We start from the raw sequence: 22,290 nt of genomic DNA, 5'->3' as shown, positions 1-22,290 counted from the left end.
TATTTCTGGTACTTTTCCTTGCAGTCGGCTGGCTACCAAAGTTAGCCGTTTACTAAGTGAATTTGAGCGGCGCTTCTCTGACTTTAGAACACAGCACTCAGGCTTTGACATCTTTGCCAATCCTTTTACAGTTGATGTCAACAATGTGCCCCATCACCTTCAGATGGAGATAATCGAGCTTCAGTCTGACAGTGGCCTGAAATCAAGGTTTCAGGATGTTGAAATTGAGGACTTCTACCCTCTACTGCCCCCTGACTCAATGCCAGAGCTCCGACTTCATGCTGCCTGTGTTCTATCCATGTTCGGGAGCACCTATCTTTGTGAACAGATGTTTTCAATAATGAATCTGAACAAAAACAAGCACAGATCACGCATTACCGATGACAACCTCCATGCTGTTTTGCGGGTTGCTACAGCCCAAGAAATAAAACTGAACATTGACTCATTGATACGGGGAAAACGGTGTCAGACATCTAGCCAGAAAACAAAACAATGAGCATTTTAGGTACATTCCAATATTACTGTTTTGCTTGATACCAATATTACTGTTTTGCTTGATAGCATGTGAGTTGGTTAACAGCACTGTTAAGGAAAAGATTGTTCCACTCATTTTAAATTCACATTTCTGGTTAACATTGTCAGTTTATGACTGTTCAGTAAACCATTCGGCCCACGATTTAGGCTGGATTTTAGATTTTGGCCCCTTCTCTGATTGAGTTCGACACCCCTGATCTAGATACTCCCAGATGGAGCATGAGCAGAGCTAGAGTTATCCAGATAATGAACTGAATATTACCATTCTGGATAAGTTCTGATACTGACTGCATTATTTACATAGTAGTGCTGAATATCTTGATATTTTTTGTCTATTGTGGCCAGTATTTAATAAAAGTACTGATAGTACTGGCTAAATAATGACCTGCTAATGCTTGCTTTTTCTTCCATATCCTTGTTCTTTCCTGTATACAGTAAATAGCAGATTTGAGAATGAAATACATTATCTGCACTCTAACTGGATCTTAGGGTAGTCAGTGTTTTATTAATAATCAGTTTCTGCTTCTCCTTAGCGCAATGTTCTGGCATCAGGAGTTGTTCCTCAGATCTCCCTCATCATGGGCCCTTGTGCAGGTGGAGCCGTTTACTCTCCAGCCCTGACAGATTTCACCTTTATGGTAAAGGTGAGGATTCATGATTTTTTTTATATAAGCCTCTGCTTACAAGCACTCTCATAAGGTTACAAAACTACATGCTGTGTTGAGATTTAAGGGTTCTCCATTAAGTGTATCTATGAGTCACTATGGTGCAATCTGTTAAGTAGCTTTACTTAATGTTCCTTCAGATTTCAGAACATTTATGAAGATTATGTACCACCATTGATTCAGTTCATTTAAGTTATTTATTACCACTGACACAGAAAGATTTGTTCTGTGAAATATAACATGATGATGGGAATGATCTATCGCAGGGGTGCCCACATCAATCGCTATCTACCGGTCAATTGCAATGGCAACGCAAGTCGATCACTGAAAGACCGCGCAACATAAAATGGCAACGCAAGTCGATCACCGAGAGACCACGCAACATAAAAACACCACCACCCAATTTCTTCTCCCCGTCACCACCGCTATAACCCGACAGCTCCATTAAATCATCCCCTACCACCGCTGCAGCTCCGGGCAAGGAAGGGCCAGGCGCGTGCAGCGATTGTATGCTGCTGGCTCACAAACATTCTCCCCGATGTCAATTCTGATGGAGAGAAGGTTTCGGGCCAGCCAATCGCTGCTTGGCTGGCCCAGACCTTCTCTCCGACGTTAGAATTGACATTGGAGGGAAGGCTTGTGGGCCGGCGGTGTGCAATTCCTGCACATGTCTGGCTCTTTCTTGCCCAGAGTTGCGGAGGGGGATGATTAATGGAGGTGCCAGGAGGGGGGGGGCAGGCAGGCTTTGGCATGGGTCGACTTTGGGGGGGTGGGACAAAGGCTGGAAGGCAGTGAGGGGGAAGGGGCATGAACTCAGTACACAGAAGGGAAGGGGAGGGAGCATGAACATGAGGCACGAGGGAAGGAGGAAGGGGGCACTAACTTGGGACTTAGGAGGGAGGGAATAGAAAGGAAGGATTATTGGGCATCAGTTTGTGAGTGAGGGAAAGGAAGAAAGAGGAAAATTGGGCATAGAGAGAAAGAGGAGAGAAAGATGCATGAGAGGAGAAATGTTGGATATGGTAGTGGAGAGGGAACAGAGGGATTGATTGAAGGGAATGCAAGGGGGAGGAATGTTGGGCATAGTGATGAAGGGAGAGATGTGGCATGGTGTTGGAGAGGGGTGATAGAAGGAGAAATGGGCATGAGACTGATGGGCAGTGGAGAAAAATGTTGCATTTGATCTTTGGGGGATGAGAGAGGAAGAAAGGTTGGACTCCTGGAGGGACAGAGAGAGATGTTGGTTGGGGAATGGAATGAGGTCTGGAGTAGAGAATGACTTGGGGAAAAAAATCTGTCCCCGTCACCGGACCACCATCCCCTTCACCGCTCCATCCCCGCCATTCCCTTCACCACCCCGTCCCTGTAGCATCCACCCTTCCCTCTCGCCATCTCACTGCCCTTTGGCACCCCTCGCGCTGTCCGTGCATCTCCCTCCCTCCCCCTTACCTTCGCGGCGTGTTTTAAGGTTTGAGTAGCTTGTTGAAAGCCGTCGGAGTGTTCGTGTAGTTGCATGCGTGTGTAGGCGGAAACTTGCGTCAGAGGAGAAGCTTCCGCCCACACACGCACGCGACTCCACGAACACTCCGGTGGCTTTCAACAAGTCTCAAACCTTAAAACGCACTACAAAGGTAAGGGGGAGGTAGATAGATAGATTCAGGTAGGTAGGAAGGAGAGAGGGGGCTGCTCGCGATCGGTGACTGCGCGCGTTCCTTCCTTTAACTGCGAGACAAGGCCATTCACTGCTCCAAGGGGTGGTGGATGGCCTTATCCCTGTACTTGTAGTGAGCACCTTTCCTCCCTCCACCATTTTGGCAGGTTACCTACAGCTACTTGCATCTAGCCGCAGGTAACATCCACCGTGTCATTCTCTAGTCTGGAGGAGAGGAAGCTTGCAGGAGGCAGAAAGAAAGAAAGAAAAAAATGAAATAAATATTGGATTTACAGTCAGAAGAAGGAAGTGCAACCAGAGACTCATGAAACAAAGGTAGGAAAATGATTTTATTTTCAATTTAATGATCAAAAAGTGTCAGTTTTGAGAATTTATATCTGCTGTCTATAATTTCCTCTATATTTGTCTATTTTTTCTGTAGTTGTTACTGATTGCATATTTTAAAGTCATCTGCCTTGACTTCTTTGAAAAAATCCCGAATATAAATGATAATTAACATTTTCTCTGCGTACAGTGTGCTTTGTGTTTTTTAAATTTTTATTGTTGGTAGATCATTTTGACTTGGTCATTTTAAAAGTAGCTCGCAAGCCAAAAAAGTGTGGGCACCCCTGATCTACAGATCTTGAGCAAGGCGCTGTCTGGCGTGAACAGCGTAGAATGAGTAGCGGGGCATGACAGAGACCTTTCTAAGTTCTGGTCAGAGGGTCTTATATGCAAACACATTTAAAACTTTGAAAAGTCAGGATATTTAACAAAAGACTAGGAAATGATGTATAGCGTAGGAAAATGGGAAGTCAGTATTTATGTAAATTAATTGCTGGATAAGAAAAATTATAATAGGATGCATATATAACACATTTGTAGAGGTATTGCAATTATAAGCGCTCTTTCTCTATCTTCTCTCTCTTTGTTTCTTTGTTCTGTTTTCGCATGTTTGAAGCCTCATGATTTTAATTAATACCAAATGGTTTCTGGCCTGGCTAGCCTAGAGATTATTCGATTTCACATTCCTCTTGGCTGGCTGGCTCAGAGAAAGTGTGATCTGGCATATCATTGCTTGGTAGAGAAAGAGAGTTTGATCTCTTAATTGTACTTTGATAAGTATCATATATGTGATAAGATATGATGTGTTGTGTGTGATTGAAGTATGGGATCCCAGAGAGAGAATGGAGCTTGAATGTGATAGTATGATTGTAATTGACTTAAAACTTTTACATTTATAAGATTCAAACACTTTTGAGAGGCAACATATGGAAATTGTTAAGTTAAAGCCAGGGACACTGTTACCATGGAAATGCCAGTCTTTGAGAGGCCCAGAATATAGAAATGTCAGCTAGTTTGACTTCTGGTTTAGAAATATGGGAAGGGGTTGGATTGTTCTTATTCTGAGTATTGTAACTTTCCTTAATTTTATAATCCTGTATTAGGTCTTGGGAAGAATAATCTTTGGTTTTTCTTCTTCATAATAATTAAGCAAGTGAAACAAAGTAGAAATGCAAGAAGTCTCTTTAATTGTGTTGGTTTACTTCTAAAAACATCTCTGTATTGTGAAGGGGGGGGGCTTTTCTGCTCAGTATAGGAATTCTCATTAAGGGGGGCTTGGGCTTTCTTTTGTGTGTCTGTGAAATCTGAGGCTGTCAGCTTTGCAGACAACTTGATCAGAGAACTATTTTTGATTCAAATTCTTAAAGATACTAGGTAATAGAGTTTTCTTTGGGTATATTATAATGGTTTATGCATATTCAGAAATTGCTGTAAACAAATATATAATTCTTTAGAACTTTTCTTTAAAGCCTAGTATCTATAAGAGCTAAGAGGAATTCCTTTGTTTATATAAGTTCAGCCTTGTTCAGTGATGTGCTGATGATGTATCACTGGTCATTGCGAGAGTACATAAGCAAGCACCAGCTTCTGCTTAGGGGGCAGATTCCTCTCTCCATATGTGCCAGTTAGCATTGGGAGAGACGGATACGAATGTTTTACGGAGTTGGCAATTTATGTAAAGCATATAATTAATTGGCAATATAATCTTAATTTAATTTTAACCTTAAGCTTAACTGGATATAAAATTGAATAAATATTATTTTGATTAAATTACATGTCTGTGTATGAAATATCCTGTATGTTGAGGCGCGATGCGCACTACGCATCCTTAATCTCCAGCATGGATAAGAGTTGATAGTGATCTAGTCAAATATATCCACAAATTTGTAATGAAGGGGATGATGCTGGCAAAACAATTTATCTTCTTTGTTGACTGAGGACCAGATGCACTAAACTGGGTTGGTAATACTGCTTGGGTCTGCAGTGATCCAAATTTTTGGTTGATTACCAAAAATCTATTGATGTACTAACTCATGATTTGCGCAGAGGTTTGTCGTAATCCCCATCTCTCCCGTCAGATTGATCGCTGTGAGAGTGACTCTCACGTGCGCAGAATGGTCCAGTTGTTACAGCGACAATGTACTCAAGTGCCAGGTTTGCTACATCAGACATAGGCGTGGATTATTGTAGCGCGTCACATGCGTACATCATTGATGCGCGTTGAAGGTGTCAACCGTAAAGCATTGTTGTCACAAAGTGCTTTATAACACAGCCATTAGAGATTTTCCTTCTTTCCTTCTTTTGGTGCTGTTGGATGGAGCTGTTGGAAGCAGTTTTGGGGAAGGAAAAGCAAACAGGCAACATTACAGAACAGTTTTACGTTGTTAGGGTTTTTTCTTTCTGGTTGATTTTTTTTTTCTGTTTGATGAGTATAATAGCATGGGTGTTTGTTTCATTTATTTATAAGATTTCAAAAAAATATTCCAGTTATAACATCTTGTACAGAAAGTGTGATCAAGACATAAAAATATTATTAGGAAACTATTTAACTTAATCACACTCAAGTCCTCAATAAAATGGATCCAAGATTTAAGAAAAAAGAGTAATTAAATTAAGAACATAATAATAGGTATACTAATAATCTGCTGCTGAACATAGAGCTAATTTCTAATCGTATGCAGTCGTCAATGGTATTCCTACATTCTCAAGATGCTTTAAGGAGAGAAAACTTACTAAATGTGTCGGATCTACAAAAACATATTTCATAGAGTGATATCTAACAACACAATTGCAAGAGTATGTAAGAAAAAATATACCCCCTAGCTGAGTAACCCCAGGCTTTAAAATCAGGAATTTTCTTCTTTTTCTGAGTCTGCCTTGAGACATCAGGGAATATTTGAATATGGCACCCCTGGAAGTCTTTAGATCTATTCTTGAAGAACAGTTTAAGGATCCAATCCTTTTCTGGAGCTAAGGCTATTACATTCGTAAACATCCTAGCATTGCCACTTGCTAGGTGTCCAGGCATGAATCCATTTTGTTCTTTTCTTATTAGCTTGGGTAACAACAACTGGAGTCGGTATGCCAGGACCTTTGCATATATTTTTGCATCGGCATTGATTAGGGAATACTTTGGAGCTAAACGCCAGTATTGTCAGAAAGGCAACTTATGTTTAGGATCCCCCGAAGAAGACCCTTTTGGTTTGAAATGTCTTTACATAGAGAGGATGTCAGGAGTCATAGATTGTCAACGTTGATGGGGATGGTGGTTATGCATGTAAGCCGTGGTTGATGACTCCGCTGCTGATGCCACACTCTGATGCAGAGAAAACTACAACAAGGCACACCTCTCAACCAGGTATATTGCTGAGCGTGCTTTTGGGCTACTGAAGAGTCACTTCCGCTGCATACATCTCTCTGGAGGATCTCTACAGTATAGTCCCTGGAGAGTGTGGGGGTTTGCTGCGTGCTGCATAATATTGCACTGAGAACATAAGAAGTTGCCTCCGCTGGATCAGACCAGAGGTCCATCCCACCCATTGGTCCGCTCCCGCGGCGGCCCTTCAGGCCTATCACCTGTGCAGTGGTCCCTGACTATTCCTATAACCTACCTCTACGGGAGGTCACGTGATGTCATGAACGAGTGAAGACGTCTCCTCGTTCACTCCGGGGCTGCCCTGCCTAACTTTGCACATTTGAGACGCTTTCCCGATCTTTAATGCGTGAGTGGTGCCCTGTGAGATATCATAATTATATGGACCGTTATTTAACCAGGTCTCAGGAATCCATGCAGGCAAATTCAGCACGAAAAGAACGCGAGCGAGCGCGGCCTGTGGATCCCAAGATGGCGACGAGCCCCGCAGCGGCGGTCTCCAATCTTACTGAATCGGCACTGAGTGATATTAAAGCAGGCACTGGCGCAAGTATTGGGGCCCAAAATGGAATCTCTTACTACCCAAATCACTAACATCGAGACACTGCTAGCCGCAGCCACGGCTCGTACAACAGAGCTAGAAAAGAGAGTGTCTGACTTGGAAGACTCCTCTGCGGTGCGAGGCACGGATCTTGGCGCGCTGCAGGCGCAGGTTAGGGCTCAGGCTGAAAAACTCGATGATCTGGAGAATCGATCTCGTCGCTCTAACCTGCGCCTGATGGGCATCCCTGAAACGCTGTCTGAGCGATTATTGCTGGAGAGGTTGGAAAGTTGGCTGCAAGATGAATTCCCTCTGCAGCCCTCTGTGGGGCCTTTGCGCCTTGAGCGAGCACATCGTTTGGGCCCCCGACCTGGTTTAGAAACACGCCCGCGAGTGGTCATCTTGAAACTCTTAAATTTTCGACATAAAGTGGAATTACTGCAACAGTACCGAGCCAGGAAAGATGGATTGAAATATGATGGAAACCCGGTCCGCCTTAGTCAAGATTTTTCTGTGGCGCTACAGGAGCGGAGGAGACCTTATTACCCTCTCTGTGCACGACTATCTGAACTGAAACAACGCTTTCAATTTAATTATCCGGCCATACTGCGGATTCAATGTAACGGAGTCTGGAAATCTTTTCAGACCCCGGAGGCAGCAGATGAATATATAAAGCAACTAGCGAGCCCCGGTTCTGGAGCGGATTGACTGCTTGATTTGAGACACACCTAGAGGGGTTTGTTGCTGATTTGGGACACTAGTGGCTGTACACACTCGAGGGAAGGGTGTCTCATTGGCCCCTTTTGAGGGCACGATATTTTGATGGTCAGGGTGGCCCTGGGGGAGATATCTTTTGTGACCTCTATTTCTCCCACGGGATGGGGGTTCTTGGGTTTGTTGGGGGGCACAGGGGGGTAAGGGATTCTTTGGGGGCAACAGCGGTATGGTATTGTTATTTTATGATCTATAATGCTTTCTGTTTTAAGTTGATTTATACACAGCTGAGTGGATGTTTTGACTGGTGTGTGATTGTGATGTCTTGGGGTGAGGCTGGGCGCCCTGGGACACTTAATTTTAGGTGGCTTATTTGCTTTAACATGCGGGGTGAGGATCCCTATGGGTGACCGAAAGATACGTATACTTTCCTGGAATGTATCGGGAATTACATCCCCTGCAAAACGCACAAAAATATTATCACAATTGAAACATCATTCTGCAGACATAGCTTGCCTACAGGAAAAATTTAGTTTTTTCTGTGTTCAGTTTATTTTGAAGGCCTTCATCCAAAGTTCTATTTGATTTAGGGTATTGGATAGGAGATTAATGAAGTCCGGCGACAGATCAGATAGTGGTAGCACAACAGTGATATCGTCAGCGTAAACGTGGAAGTTGAGATTTAAGCTCTGTAGCAGGTGTCCCAATGAGATCAGGTAGATGTTGAAAAGGGTCGGTGACAACGGGGAGCCCTGGGGTAGTCCGCAGTTGTTATTCCAGTTGAAAGAGAATTTGTCTTCTTTGAATACTTGATAGGATCTGAGTTCGAGAAAACCCTGGAACCAATTGTGAGTGTTTCCTATGATGCCTATTGATTCAAGACAGTTCAGCAAGATGGAGTGGTCAACTAGGTCGACGGCACAGCTTAGGTCCAGTTGGAGAATCATTGCATTGGAGCCTTGACTGAGAAGGGAATGTAGATGGTTTAGAAGAGAGGCCATATAGTTTCAGTGCTGAAGCCGGGTCTGAAACCAGATTGGTTATTATCTTGAACATCAGAAACTTCAGAGAGGTTGGGTTGGAGACTTATACTACGCATCCTCACCCGGGAAGAGGGCAGGGGTGGCCATACTGATTCGAAAGGGCTTCACATGTAAAGTACAGGTCTTACGACGTGACCCCCAGGGCCGTTATCTTTTGGTGAGAGTGGTGGGACCTGATGGGACCTTTAGACTATTAGTGGGATATGGCCCTAATGGTTATCAGCATCCCTTTTTTCAAAATTTGGTTAATATTTGTTTACAAGACTCCGATTGCCCATTAATATTGGTGGGCGACCTGAATCAAGTACTAAACCCAAATATGGACCGCTCTGGGTCATCTGGAGTGGTGACGGTGAAGCAGACTAAGGGTATTCCTTATCTTTGTCGAGCTTTGGGGTTAGTGGAGCCCTGGAGATTGCTTCATCCTACTGAACGAGATTATACCCACCAGTCTAGAGCGCATGGCTCCTTTTCTAGGCTTGATTACACCTTAATCTCAGAAACATTGTTTGCTCGGGTCTCGGAGGCCACAATAGGCCCCCTTGAAATATCGGATCATAACATGATTTGGATTGATGTAGCACTGGGTGGCCCAGTAGGCCCGGGGTCTGGTTGGAGATTTCCCTCCTATTTACATAAAGATGCCCATTTTCAGAAATTCTTGATTGAGAAGTGGGAGGCTTATTGCTCTAACAATGCCCAACACGTAGACCAACCAACCTTGTTCTGGGATGCAGCCAAAGCGGTATTACATGGAGATATCATCGCTTATGTCGCTACTAGAACTCGTCGAATAGCACATCGCATAGTACAGCTTGAACGACAGTTAGTGTTGTTGAAACGGGAACTATTGCGGGATCCTTCAGAGGCTAATAGTGAGGCGTATAAGGCGGTGTTGGTAGCGTTAAACTCTCTTATTCATGAACGTACTAAGAAACTGTTGTTTTATCGTAAATTCCATTTTTACAAATATGGTAATAAAGCCGGGAAATTACTAGCGTCTATAACTAAAAGTTGGAAGGGATCTAGATATGTATCTATGATACAGGAGAGCTCGGGGAAGACTTTAACATCTTCGGTGGATATCTCGGCTGGCTTTCGGAATTATTTTGAGGCCTTTTACGCGTCCCCAGGTCCTTACACGGGTCCTGATGTGTGTGATTACCTGGAGGATGCGGGGTTACCCCGCCTGACGGCGACCCAGATATCCATGTTAGATAGGCCTTTACATTTACAGGAGGTGCTACAGGCAATACAGAAATTGAGGCCTTGCACAGCACCGGGACCGGACGGTTACTCACCTGAGTTTTACAAGATCTTATCCTTCTCCATAGGTGGCTCTCTTTTAGACTACTATTTGACTATTCAGGAACAAGGGGTATTCCCCCGTTATTCTAATGACGCCCTGATTACATTAATTCCGAAACCATCTAAACCTCCAGCTGACATGGAATCCTATCGACCGATATCATTACTGAATGTTGATATTAAAATATTTGCTAGAATTTTGGCCGATCGGTTAGCACCCATTCTGCCTTCTCTTATTGTACCTGAGCAGGTGGGTTTTGTTCGGAATCGACAATCGGTACTTAATGTTAGACGGCTTCTTTTAGCTTTTTCCCGTGCGCAACTGGAACACTGTCCTGGTCTACTTGTTGGGTTAGATGCGGCAAAAGCCTTTGATAAGGTTCATTGGCACTACTTATTTCAGGTTTTGCAATATGTGGGGATTCCCGTCAGTTATTTGACATCGGTACAGGCGTTATACACTGGACCAACGGCCTCGGTGTTGGTCAATGGAGTGAGATCTTCTTCCTTTTCCATTGGTAAGGGGACAAGACAGGGCTGTCCGCTATCACCCCTACTTTTTCTTTTATATTTAGATCCCCTGTTACGTACCTTACAAAGAGATGATGAGATTATGGGCTTATCTGAGGGTGTTTCGCAGTTAAGGGTACTAGCTTTTGCAGACGACCTCTTGCTTACATTGGGCAATCCTCATAGATCGTTGCAGCGAGCATTAGAAATATTGGATGAATTTCACATTTATTCAGGACTAGTCCTCAACAGGCAGAAGTCTTTGGCGCTTCCTACCTTATCCGAGGTGCGACTGACTTGGCCTGGAGAGTTTCCATTACAGTGGGCCCCCTCTCATTTGACATACTTAGGAGTGATTATTCCCCAAAATCTAAATAGGCTCTATACAGCTAATATCTTGCCCTTGCTCCGTCGAACTTCAAGTCTGTTACATGGCTGGCGGAAATTCCCTATATCTCTCTCTGGCCGTATAGCTCTTTATAACATGATGATACTGCCCCAATGGCTATATATACTACAAATGCTTCCTATTATGTTAACTACACACCATTTATCACTACATATCAGCATATCTGTGGCAGAGTAAACGAGCTAGGATTTCTTTGGCCAAGTTGATGCTTCCAATTGCTCAGGGGGGGTTAGGACTTTTATGTATATCTAGGTTTAACCTTGCATGTCAATTACGCCACATTCATGATTGGTTTTGTAATACTGCTGATTTTTCACTACCTGAGATCGAATGTTTTCATTTTCAGCCATACCATTTCAGCTATCTTCTGCATGCTCACCAGTTGCCAGACTTGCCCCAGTTGCAGTCTCACCCGCTTTTACCTGCTATGCGCAAAGCCTGGAAGATGTTGTGTAAGATGTTACAGATTTCTTCACGCAGAACACCTTGCCTTCCCATAGCTGGCAACGGGGACTTCTTACCTGGCTTGGATTCTACAGTGTTCCGGCGTTGGTCCGATGTGGGCCTGCACTATGTTTCACAGGCTGTGCAACATACTGATTCCCCTGTCTCTTTCACTGACCTGCAAACGAAGTTTCGTCTATTGCCTACAGACTGGTTTGCGTACCGACAACTTCAACACTATTTACAGACCTTGACTCCGACGATGCTACGAGAGGATGTTCAGGACAGATTGCGGGAGGCGATTTCCCTCACGGCTCAGGAGCCCATACCGCTCAGATTTTATCATAAGTGGTTAAAGGAACGTGCTGGTGACTTGGACTTTTCCACTTTGGCTCAGAAGTGGTCAATAGATCTCCAGCTGCTTATTTCAGCTGATATGATCCGTAAAGGTATTCGTCTGGGAAATGCCTCCGCTGTGTCTTCGGTGGAGAGAGAGAGAAATTACAAGTTCCTGTTGCGTGCATTTTGCACACCAAGGAGAGCGCATGTGATGGGGATCAGTGCGGGACATTGTTGTGGGAAGTGTGCTTATCCTATGGCATCTTTTGGACATATGTTCTGGACTTGCCCCCTGGTATCTTCCTTTTGGATACACTTGGTGTCTTGGGTGGCGCGGCTTTGGAGTTGCTCTTGGAGACTGCACCCCAGTTTTCTTTTCACTTTACAGATTCGTTTTCACCCACCTAGACCAGGTTTTGCAGCCTTCCTTCGAAAAACTGTGTTGCTGGGACGGAAATGTATCCTACTGCAGTGGCTTTCGCCACAACCTCCAACCATCTCTCAATGGAGAGCATTAATGTTACATCAAATGCTATTGGAACGACGAGATATTGTGGATATGTCGACCAAAGCTGGACGATTGTTTTGTCACTGTTGGTACCCTTTTAGTTTGACTTTCACTCCTTACGTTCAAAACCAAATTTGGAAAAATTAATCAGTCTACATCTTATATTACTTTTACTTTATTTGAGTTCTGATACCGCTGCTGCCTGGGTGGGGTGGAGGGTGGGAGGGTGGATGGCTGGGAGGGTAGGGATTGGAGTTGTATTCTGTTATGAAAATGCGATTTGTTGCGTTCTGTATTACCTTTGTGGTGTTTAATAAAAATGATTGAAACATAACCTACCTCTACTCCTATCTGTACCCCTCAATTCCCTTATCCTTTAGGAATCTATCTAAACCTTCTTTGAACCCTTGTAATGTGCTCTGGCCTATCACAACCTCCGGAAGCGCGTTCCATGTGTCAACCACCCTCTGGGTAAAAAAGAACTTCCTAGCATTTGTTCTAAACCTGTCCCCTCTCAATTTCTCCGAGTGACCCCTTGTACTTGTGGTTCCCCACAGTCTGATGAATCTGTCCCTGTCTACCCTCTCTATGCCCTTCAGGATTTTGAAGGTTTCTATCATGTCTCCTCTAAGTCTCCGCTTTTCCAGGGAGAACAGCCCCAGCATTTTCAACCTGTCAGCGTATGAAAAGTTTTCCATACCTTTTATCAGTTTAGTCGCTCTTCTCTGGACCCCCTCAAGTACTGCCATGTCCTTCTTGAGGTACGGCGACCAGTACTGGACACAGTACTCCAGATGTGGGCACACCATTGCACGATATAGCGGCATGATGACTTCCTTCGTCCTGGTTGTGATACCCTTTTTAATGATACCCAACATTCTGTTCGCTTTCTTTGAGGCTGTCGCACACTGTGCTGATGCTTTCAGTATTGTGTCCACCATCATCCCCAGGTCTCTTTCAAGATTGCTCACCCCTAGCAATGGTCCCCCCATTTTGTAGCTGAACATCAGGTTATTTTTCCCTACATGCATGACCTTGCATTTCTCTTTGTTAAAACTCATTTGCCACTTTTTTGCCCACTCTTCCAGTCTTGTTAGGTCCCTTTGCAGGTCTTCACAGTCTTCCGTGGTTCTAACTCTGCTGCAGAGTTTGGTGTCATCAGCAAATTTAATAACCTCACATTTCATCCCCGTCTCCAGGTCATTAATAAATATATTGAACAGGAGCGGTCCCAGCACTGACCCCTGTGGAACTCCGCTCGTGACCCATTGCCAGTTTGAATAATGGCCCTTTACTCCAACCCTCTGTTTCCTGCCTGCCAGCCAGTGTTTGATCCATCGGTGGACATCCCCCTGCACCCCGTGGCTCCACAGCTTCTTAAGCAGTCGTTCGTGAGGTACCTTGTCGAAGGCTTTTTGGAAGTCAAGGTAAATGATAATATAGATAACATACAGTTAACAGGTTACGATTTGGACGATTGAAATCTTGTTTAAATAGAATCACAGCCCGGATGTCGGAGGACTGCCCACAAGAACCAGTCAAAGAGAAGCGTCAGGAAAGCACAGAAATGATAGCATTGGTGCCTACGTCCTCACCACCGATCTTCACACTTCAGGATGAAGAGGTTAAGGAGCTTGCAAAAATATTGTCTGCAGTCATTGACGATTGCTTCTCTAAATTTCAGACCACCGTACAGGACATTAAGGAAGGAAAGGGCATTTATAAAAGGGAAAAAGAGGGTTTTCAGGATATAAGGGAGTAGGAATCAAAGGGTTAGACAAAAGATCACATACAGGTCATGGACCTGATGGGCCGCCGCGGGAGCGGACCGCTGGGCTCGATGGATCCCTGGTCTGACCCAGCGGAGGCAAATTCCCATGTTCTTATGACAGGTACTAAGTACTTAGCTGACTTCCTCAAGATTTGAATCTGGAAAATCTTAGTATCCCCTGACCCACTGGTGTACAAAGGGAAAGGGGCGGGGGGAGGGAGTTGGGCCATCCCCGGCATCAACTTTGTGGTGTGTTGCCACCTCTCCTCTTTGCTCCCTGCTTGTCCTCATTGCCCTGACATCACTCTGCCCCCATACCTCTTTACAACTTTGCCGGCAATGGGCAGGCTGTCCTACATGCTGCTCGCACCAGCCTCGTCCTTCCTTTGATGTCATCATAAGAACATAAGAATTGCCAGTGCTGGGTCAGACCAGTGGTCCATCATGCCCAGCACTCCGCTCACGCAGCGGCCCTCTGATCAAAGACAATCACACTAACTCAGACTAGCCCTACCTGCGTACGTTCTGGTTCAACAGAAACTTGTCTAACTTTGTCTTGAATCCCTGAAGGGTGTTTTCCCCTATGACAGATTCCGGAAGAGCATTCCAGTTTTCCACCATTCTCTGGGTGAAGAAGAACTTCCTTATGTTCGTACTGAATCTATCCCCTTTCAATTTTAGAGAGTGCCCTCTTGTTCTCCCTACCTTGGAGAGGGTGAACAACCTGTCCTTATCTACTAAGTCTATTCCCTTCAGCACCTTGAATGTTTCGATCATGTCCCCTCTCAATCTCCTCTGCTCAAGGGAGAAAAGGCCCAGTTTCTCTAATCTTTCGCTGTACGGCAACTCCTCCAACCCCTTAACCATCTTAGTTTCGAGTAGTACTGTGTCTTTCTTCATGTACGGTGACCAGTGCTGTACACAGTACTCCAGGTGAGGGTGCACCAAGGCCCAGTACAGCAGCATGATAACCTTTTCCGATCTGTTCGTGATGCCCTTCTTTATCATTCCTAACATTCTGTTTGTCCTTTTCGCCGCCACAGCACATTACGCGGACGACTTCATCGACTTGTCGATCAGAACTCCCAAGTCTCTTTCCTGGGAGGTATCTCCAAGTACTGCCCCGGCCATCCTGTATTCGTGCATGAGATTTTTGTTACCGACATGCATCACTTTACACTTATCTATGTTGAACCCCATCTGCCATGTCAATGCCCATTCCTCAAGCCTGATTATGTCACGTTGCAGATCTTCGCAATCCCCAGTGTCTTTACTGCTCTGAATAACTTTGTATCGTCTGCAAATTTAATCACCTTACTCGTCGTACCTATGTCTAGATCGTTTATAAAGATGTTGAAGAGCACGGGTCCAAGCACCGAGCCCTGCGGCACCCCACTGGTGATGCTCTTCCAGTCCGAGTATTGTCCATTTACCCTCACTCTCTGTTTCCTTTGCCCCAGCCAGTTTTTAATCCACGTGAGTATTTCACCCTCGATTCCATGGCTTGCAATTTTTCAAAGTAGTCGTTCATGTAGAACCTTGTCAAATGCCTTCTGAAAATCCAGATATACAATGTCGACCAGGTCGCCCTTGTCTATCTGCCTGTTTACTCCCTTGAAGAAGTGCAGCAAGTTCGTCAAACAAGATCTGCCTTTGCTGAAACCGTGCAGGCTAGTCCTCATCAGGCCGTGTCCATCAAGGTGATCAATGATGCGGTCATTTATCAGCGCCTCTACCGTCTTCCCCGGTACCAAGGTCAGACTCACCGGTCTGTAGTTCCCCGGGTCTCCCCTCAAATCTTTTTTGAAGATCGGCGTAACATTTGCCACCTTCCAATCTCCCGGAATCTTTCCCAATTTGATCGACAGATTGGTTATTAGCTGAAGCTAATAACCAGTTCCTTGATGACCCTCGGATGGATACCATGCGGTCCCGGGGATTTATCGCTCTTAAGTCTATCAGTTTGCCTGCATACCTCTTCTAGACTGACAAGTTCAGATCCCAGCCAAGGTGGACATGGACATTGCCCCACCTGCTTCTGGATCACATGACATGAGTACCATAGTGCGGCATAACTTGATCATGGACTGTTTCTCCTGAGGGCTGAATTGAGGTATGGAGTGCTCCTTTCTTTTCTTGGCTTGCAATCTTTGCCACCCTCATTCATTCCTGTTATATTTTCTTTGTAGCCCTATTGGCGTAGTACAGACAGGAAGTTGCCCAACATTTATTGTTGTAACCTATGGATAGCAGCCAACCTGGATCTCCAGTTTATATTTTCTAGTTTTAAAGTTTACATATCTAGCTTACCTTTTAATTATTATTATATAGTCTATTTTATATTGCTTGTAGTAAAACCTGACCCCTAAAATAAGGGCCTTGTGACAATTTCGGAACACAGAGATGTTGGTCTCAGGTGCCAAGAGATTCCACTGACAAAGCCTGGAGCCTATAAGTTCGACTTGTCTCTTAGATAAAGTAAGATTTTGAATTATGTCATTTAATTCTGCCTGAGTTATTAAGTGAGGCTCAGCTGAGCTTGAAATCAAGAACTCAGGATCATTTTCGGATTCCAGTTCCATTAGCACATGCTTCAAAGATTTCTTCCAAATACAATGTATAAGTTCCAGGTGGTTTCGGAATTAGAAGATTGTCATCATGAGGCACAGGTTGTATTGCAGATTCAAGATTAGGATATTGAATTTGACTCTGTTTTTGAAGAAGATCCAGACACTTTTGTTAAGCAGAAATAACAATTTTTTTTTTTTTTAGTCAAGGTTTGTTTATTAAATTTTTTAAAGTACAAAGTAAGGAAAGGTACATGTATCAAACAGTATGAGATATGCATAACATTGAACAAATAACTCTCAGAGCTGCTTAATATAGCAAAAGAAACTAAATCATTCAACAAAAACAGTAACAAGAAGAGAACAGGGTGTCCTACCTATATGTGTGCAAGCATGAATTCAAGAGAAACATAAAAGAAGGAATACAGTAAGAGATAGAGAAGGAGAGGAAAAGGAGTGAAAAGGTATGAATGGTGTGAATGTTATAATTGAGCAAATCTCTCACTGAGAAGAGATGGAGTGTAAATAAGACGTCAATAAGACCCATTTCAATTGAAATTGTGGGAATCTGTTGGAGGATTTAGCCAGATAAACTTCAGTCCAGTAGGTGAGGCATACCAGATTCCACCATTGAGAGTAAGAGGCCTTAGATAAGTCTTTCCAACACGTAAGGAGAATCTTTAGGGCCAAGGAAAGTAACATGTCAAATAGAAAACCATCTGAATCGGAGATTAGGGTGGATACAGTAAAGGATTTCAGTAACAGCATTTGATATGTCAAGGGAATATTGATATGAAAAATGGAACAAATAGTATCCCAAATGGAAGTCCAGAATGAGGAAATGGCAGAGCAGGAGAAAAGAAGATGTTTTAGAGAGCCCACCTCGGAATGGCAGGTCCAGCATTGGTTGGAGTAAGAGGGATTAATTTTATGTGATTTGACAGGGGTCCATGTCGCTCTATGCAGCAAGAAGACCATTTGTTGGAGATTCGAGGCTGAGCGAGAAATATGGAAAGTGGAATAATAGATATGAGACCATGCCTCCTCGGAAATGGAGACCTCCAAATCATTCTCCCTTGAGGATTGTAGATGGGTCTGAGAAGTGGGGAGGAAAGATTTAAGAAGTTTGTAAAAGTGTGAGGCAGTATGACCTAGTGATAAAAATTGCTGCGAGAGAGTATACAGAGAGGGAGCAGAGTTGAAAGGAACCGGGTGGAGGCCTGACTTTTTGATTGAGGACCTTAACTGAAGCCACCTATAAAAGAGTGAAGCGTTGATGGAGAAGGAGTTCATTAACTCATTGAACGTGAGTAGGGTCCCATTGGGGTGGCACAAGGATCCAATGTCCCAGATGCCTTGGTTAAACCAGGGGGGCTAGGATATAGGCTTCTTATCTATCAAGAGGAGCTTGTTAAACCATAAAGGACAAGATTCTTTAGACTAGCAGGGACAACTAAAACAAGAGGTCATTCAGAAAAACTGAGAGGAGACAGATTCATAACAAATGCAAGGAAGTTCTTCTTCACTCAACGGGTGGTAGACACCTGGAACGCGCTTCCCGGAGAGGTGATAAGATAGAGTACAATTCTGGGGTTCAAAAAGGGACTGGATGACTTCCTGGAAGCGAAGGGGATTATAGGGTACAGATAGAGGTTTACCTTACAGGACATTGAGCGAATAGGGTATGGACATTTTAGGTTAGGTAGGGAAAACTTTCAGGTCATGGACCTGGAGGGCTGCCGCGGGAGCGGACTGCTGGGCACGATGGACCCCTGGTCTGACCCGGCAGAGGCAATGCTTATGTTCTTATGACAAAATAGAGATTGATTCCAGGGGATGTCAAGATGAGTGTCGAGATCTGTGAGAATTTTGTGAGTCGCAGATATGATAGGGTTTTTAAGGAGGTTGGGTAAGTTCTTGGTGCCCAACAATCGAAGAAGGGGAAAAGGGCTCATAAAAGAGGATTCCAACCTTAACCAGTTAGGCATATCAGAAGAAAAAGGAGAAGAGAGCCATTCAGCTCCCTGTCTTAAAATAAAGGCCTTATGATAACAGTAGAGATCTGGAAAGTTAATACCACCCTGTTGGGTAGAAGCTTTCAGCTTTTGTAGTGAGATCCTATGAGGTTTGTCATTCCAAAGGAATCTCGACATTTTCAATTCCAATTGCTTATATAAGGAGGGCGGAAACAGCAGGGGAAACATGTTGAAGATATAGGTGAGTTTAGGAACTGAAAGGGAAGGATAGGTTTTCTGTCTCTGTCTATGAAAGGACACATTTTAATGGATAAGTTTTCTGTCTCTGTCCATGCTGGAAGTAATCAAATGTAGAATGTTGGGTATTTACTCTCTTAATGGTAAGGGGAATTGCCTCCAGACGTCTGAAATAGATGATAGAATGTTTTGCAGGACGATTTCGGGACCAAGAAACGGATCCTGTTCGTTTCAATTTGGGGGCTACGTCCGGGATGGACTTGACATTACCAATATTTTGTGAGTATTTCTGAATTTTGAATTCTGTTCTTTAATACTCACAGGTATTGGCATCATGTTCCAACCCTTTATTTAAATTGTAGGGTTTTTGGTAAACCCGCCGCGGTTACTGTCCTTTTGGCAAGGACAAATATTAATGTGGAGTTTTCGGTAAGCTCCCGCCGCGAAAATAAGCAGTTGCCATTCTTTCGGGAAGAATGAAATTAAGTGAAGACTTTTGGAAAGTCTCTATTGTGGATTTATAGAAACGTCTGCTCATTCTGTCATCTGTACCATTCTTTGCATGCGCTTTTCTCTTCTATCGCTTAGATAAGATTTTATAGAGTATAAGATTATATTGTATATTATTAATGTATCTCGCTTATAAGGTAAGGTAAGCAAAAATTTCTGCATTGTTATATTGTTTTTGTTATTGAAAAAAATTCCTGCATTGTGATATTGTTTTTCTAATGGGTCATAAAGGCACTTAGGATTCTCCACCTCCTAGACAGATGAGACTTTGTTCGCTTCAGTAATAATAATAATAATGGTAATAACTTTATTCTTCTATACCGCCACAATCTTGCGACTTCTAGGCAGTTTACATTTAAGAGAGCTGGACATTCAGCGATTTACAATATGTGGAGGGAGTATAGAGTATAGAGACTATTAGGAATCAAAATTACAAAATATAATGTTTGCTAAGAATTTCGGAGCTGACCTGTAAAGAAAAATCACAGCTTTCCTGAAAAAAAAGGGAAAAAATTACAATGTACAGTTTGTTTAGAGATTCAGAAACAGCACGAATTAGGATTTCAGAGAGCATTGTGAAAAGAAAGAGTGCTTGGTGAGGTTCTGTTTAGGTGATGTATCTGTCAAATAGGGTAGTTTTTATGAGTTTTCTAAAAGGCATTGTAGGTCAGTTCGGCTTTATTAATGTGACTGTCTAGCCAATGTTGTTGTTTGTTTGCTTGGTGCATGAAAGTTCTGTCCAGAAAGGTTTTGTATTTACAATTGGTTATGCTTGGGTATACAAAAAGATAGCTGTTTCTGGTTTGTCTTATTGGGTTGTAGAATACAAGTGTGTTTGCAGGTACGTAGGTGCTAGTCCCCAAACTAGCTTGAAACATATGCAGGAGAACTTGAATAATATTCTTGCCTCGACTGACAGCCAGTGCAGTGGTTTGTGGTGGGGGGTGACATGGTAATTCTTTTTTAATCCATATATCAAGCGGACAGCTGAGTTCTGAATGATACCCAAATAAACGATATTACAATAGTCCAGGGTAGAAAGCACTAGTGATTGCACTAGTAATCTAAACGAAAGTGGGTCAAAGTATTTTTTGATGGTCTTTAATCTCCATAGCATCGTGAAACATTTTGTTGCCACAATATTCGTGTGTTCAATCATAGTGAGGTGTGTGTGTCCAATGTGACTCCCAATATTTTTATTGTGTTGGTAATTGGGTAATCATGGTCTTTTATATGTAGCGTTGAACTGGTAATTTTATCCGTTGGGCTTGCAAGGAAGATTTTTGTTTTTTTCTGTGTTAAATTTCAGTTTGAAGTTGCTTGTCCAATGTTCTATTTCGGTCATTATATGAGTAATGTATTTTGAGGTTTCATTTGTTATGCTATTCACTGGGATTAGGATGGAGATGTCGTCTGCATATATGTAATAGATCAGGTTTGGTTTTTGCAGTGGGTGTCCTAGAGAGGATATGTAAATGTTGAATAGGGTAGGTGAAAGTGGTGAACCCTGTAGGGCTTAATATGAATTGAATGTGAGTGAACCAGGTTGTGGATGTGTGGTATGGGTGAAGTGGTTGAGTTGGAGTCGGAGATCTGATTCTGATTCTGTGGCAGTCTTTGGCGGGAAGAGGAGGAGGACAGCCCCTCCTTCTCCTTTGTTGTAGTGACAAGCAGGCTGACTAGTTTTCAGCACTGTTTGTAGGCCGGCTGAGAACTTTTCAGCAGCTTGTTTGATACATAGATAAATTGTCTGAAATAAGTTTTTAAGAATGATAAAAGAATATTGGAAATGTTATAAAATGTTAATGTATATTCAGTGGACAGAACGAATATGGTTTCTAAAACTTTTAAACGTAGAAGAGCTCCCTGTAAGTAGGTTTCAGGTTTGTTTGGGGAACTTACCGAAACAAAATGATAAAGGGTAGAAATACATTTGTGTAATTATTAAAACAGATAGTCAGAAAGGCATATATTAATTAAAAAAATAAAAAATAAAAATAAATAAATAAAACAAAACAAAACAAATTATAATGAAAAAGAGAGGGAGAAGGATCAAAACAAAAGGGAGGAAACAAAAAATAAATAATCTAGCACTTTGTAGAAAAGATTAAAATGAATAAGAAAAGCAAGGAGCAAAGTCCCATTACAGTCCTTAAAAGGACTATTATACTCCAAATGCGTCTTTAAAAAGAAAGGCCTTCAAGCTAGTTTTAAATTTATCAAGTGATGAACTTTCTCTTATATAGTTTGGTGCTGAGTTCCAGACGATAGGGGCCGTCACAGAAAAGATATTAGTATGCATGGTGCCAATGTGTCTTAAAGAGGGTCAGGATAAATTAACTTTAATTAATACAGGGGCCAGAATTAGATTTACAGATAGAGCAAGAAAAATATGGAAATTTGTGAGATTCAAGTTTCAAGTTTATTTTTAACTTATTGAATAGCTTAATTTAATTTGCTAAGCGATTTACAAATAAAAAACAAAAGGTGTACACATATGCTTATTTATAGTAAATTACATGAGTTTGACATATTGACATACAAACTAACAGATAAAAAAGGAAAAAAGGGCAGAACTACAATTGTATTAATAAAGCACAAAAGAAGACATGAATGGTGAAAACAATAGGAATAGGGAATAAATAAATTAAAGGCGTCTTTAAAAAGGAAGCTCTTCAGATTGCCTTTAAAATGGTTTAGGTCATTTTCTTCTCTTAAATGCTGAGGTAAGGTGTTCCATAATTGTGGGGCCATTACAGAGAAGATATCATGATGATGAGTTCCGATAACTTTCAGTGATGGAATTGTTAAGAGTTTTTGATTAATGGATCTTAAAGAAAGTGAT

General features: G+C 42.7%; 1 protein-coding gene across 1 annotated transcript in view; it reads left to right on the top strand.

Annotated features, from left to right (window-relative positions):
• The window catches only part of PCCB (propionyl-CoA carboxylase subunit beta), an 892,977-nt gene that overhangs the window by 413,681 nt on the left and 457,006 nt on the right, over positions 1–22,290 (top strand). The window contains exon 6 of the mRNA XM_033959104.1: positions 1,068–1,178. Coding sequence (XP_033814995.1) covers positions 1,068–1,178 — 111 coding nt within the window. The remainder of the gene's footprint in view (positions 1–1,067; positions 1,179–22,290) is intronic.

The sequence above is a fragment of the Geotrypetes seraphini genome, chromosome 9 (assembly GCF_902459505.1).
Source record: "Geotrypetes seraphini chromosome 9, aGeoSer1.1, whole genome shotgun sequence".
Classification (NCBI taxonomy): domain Eukaryota; kingdom Metazoa; phylum Chordata; class Amphibia; order Gymnophiona; family Dermophiidae; genus Geotrypetes; species Geotrypetes seraphini.
Note: the sequence above shows the minus strand (reverse complement) of the source record. Positions and strands in the feature narration are given on the sequence as shown.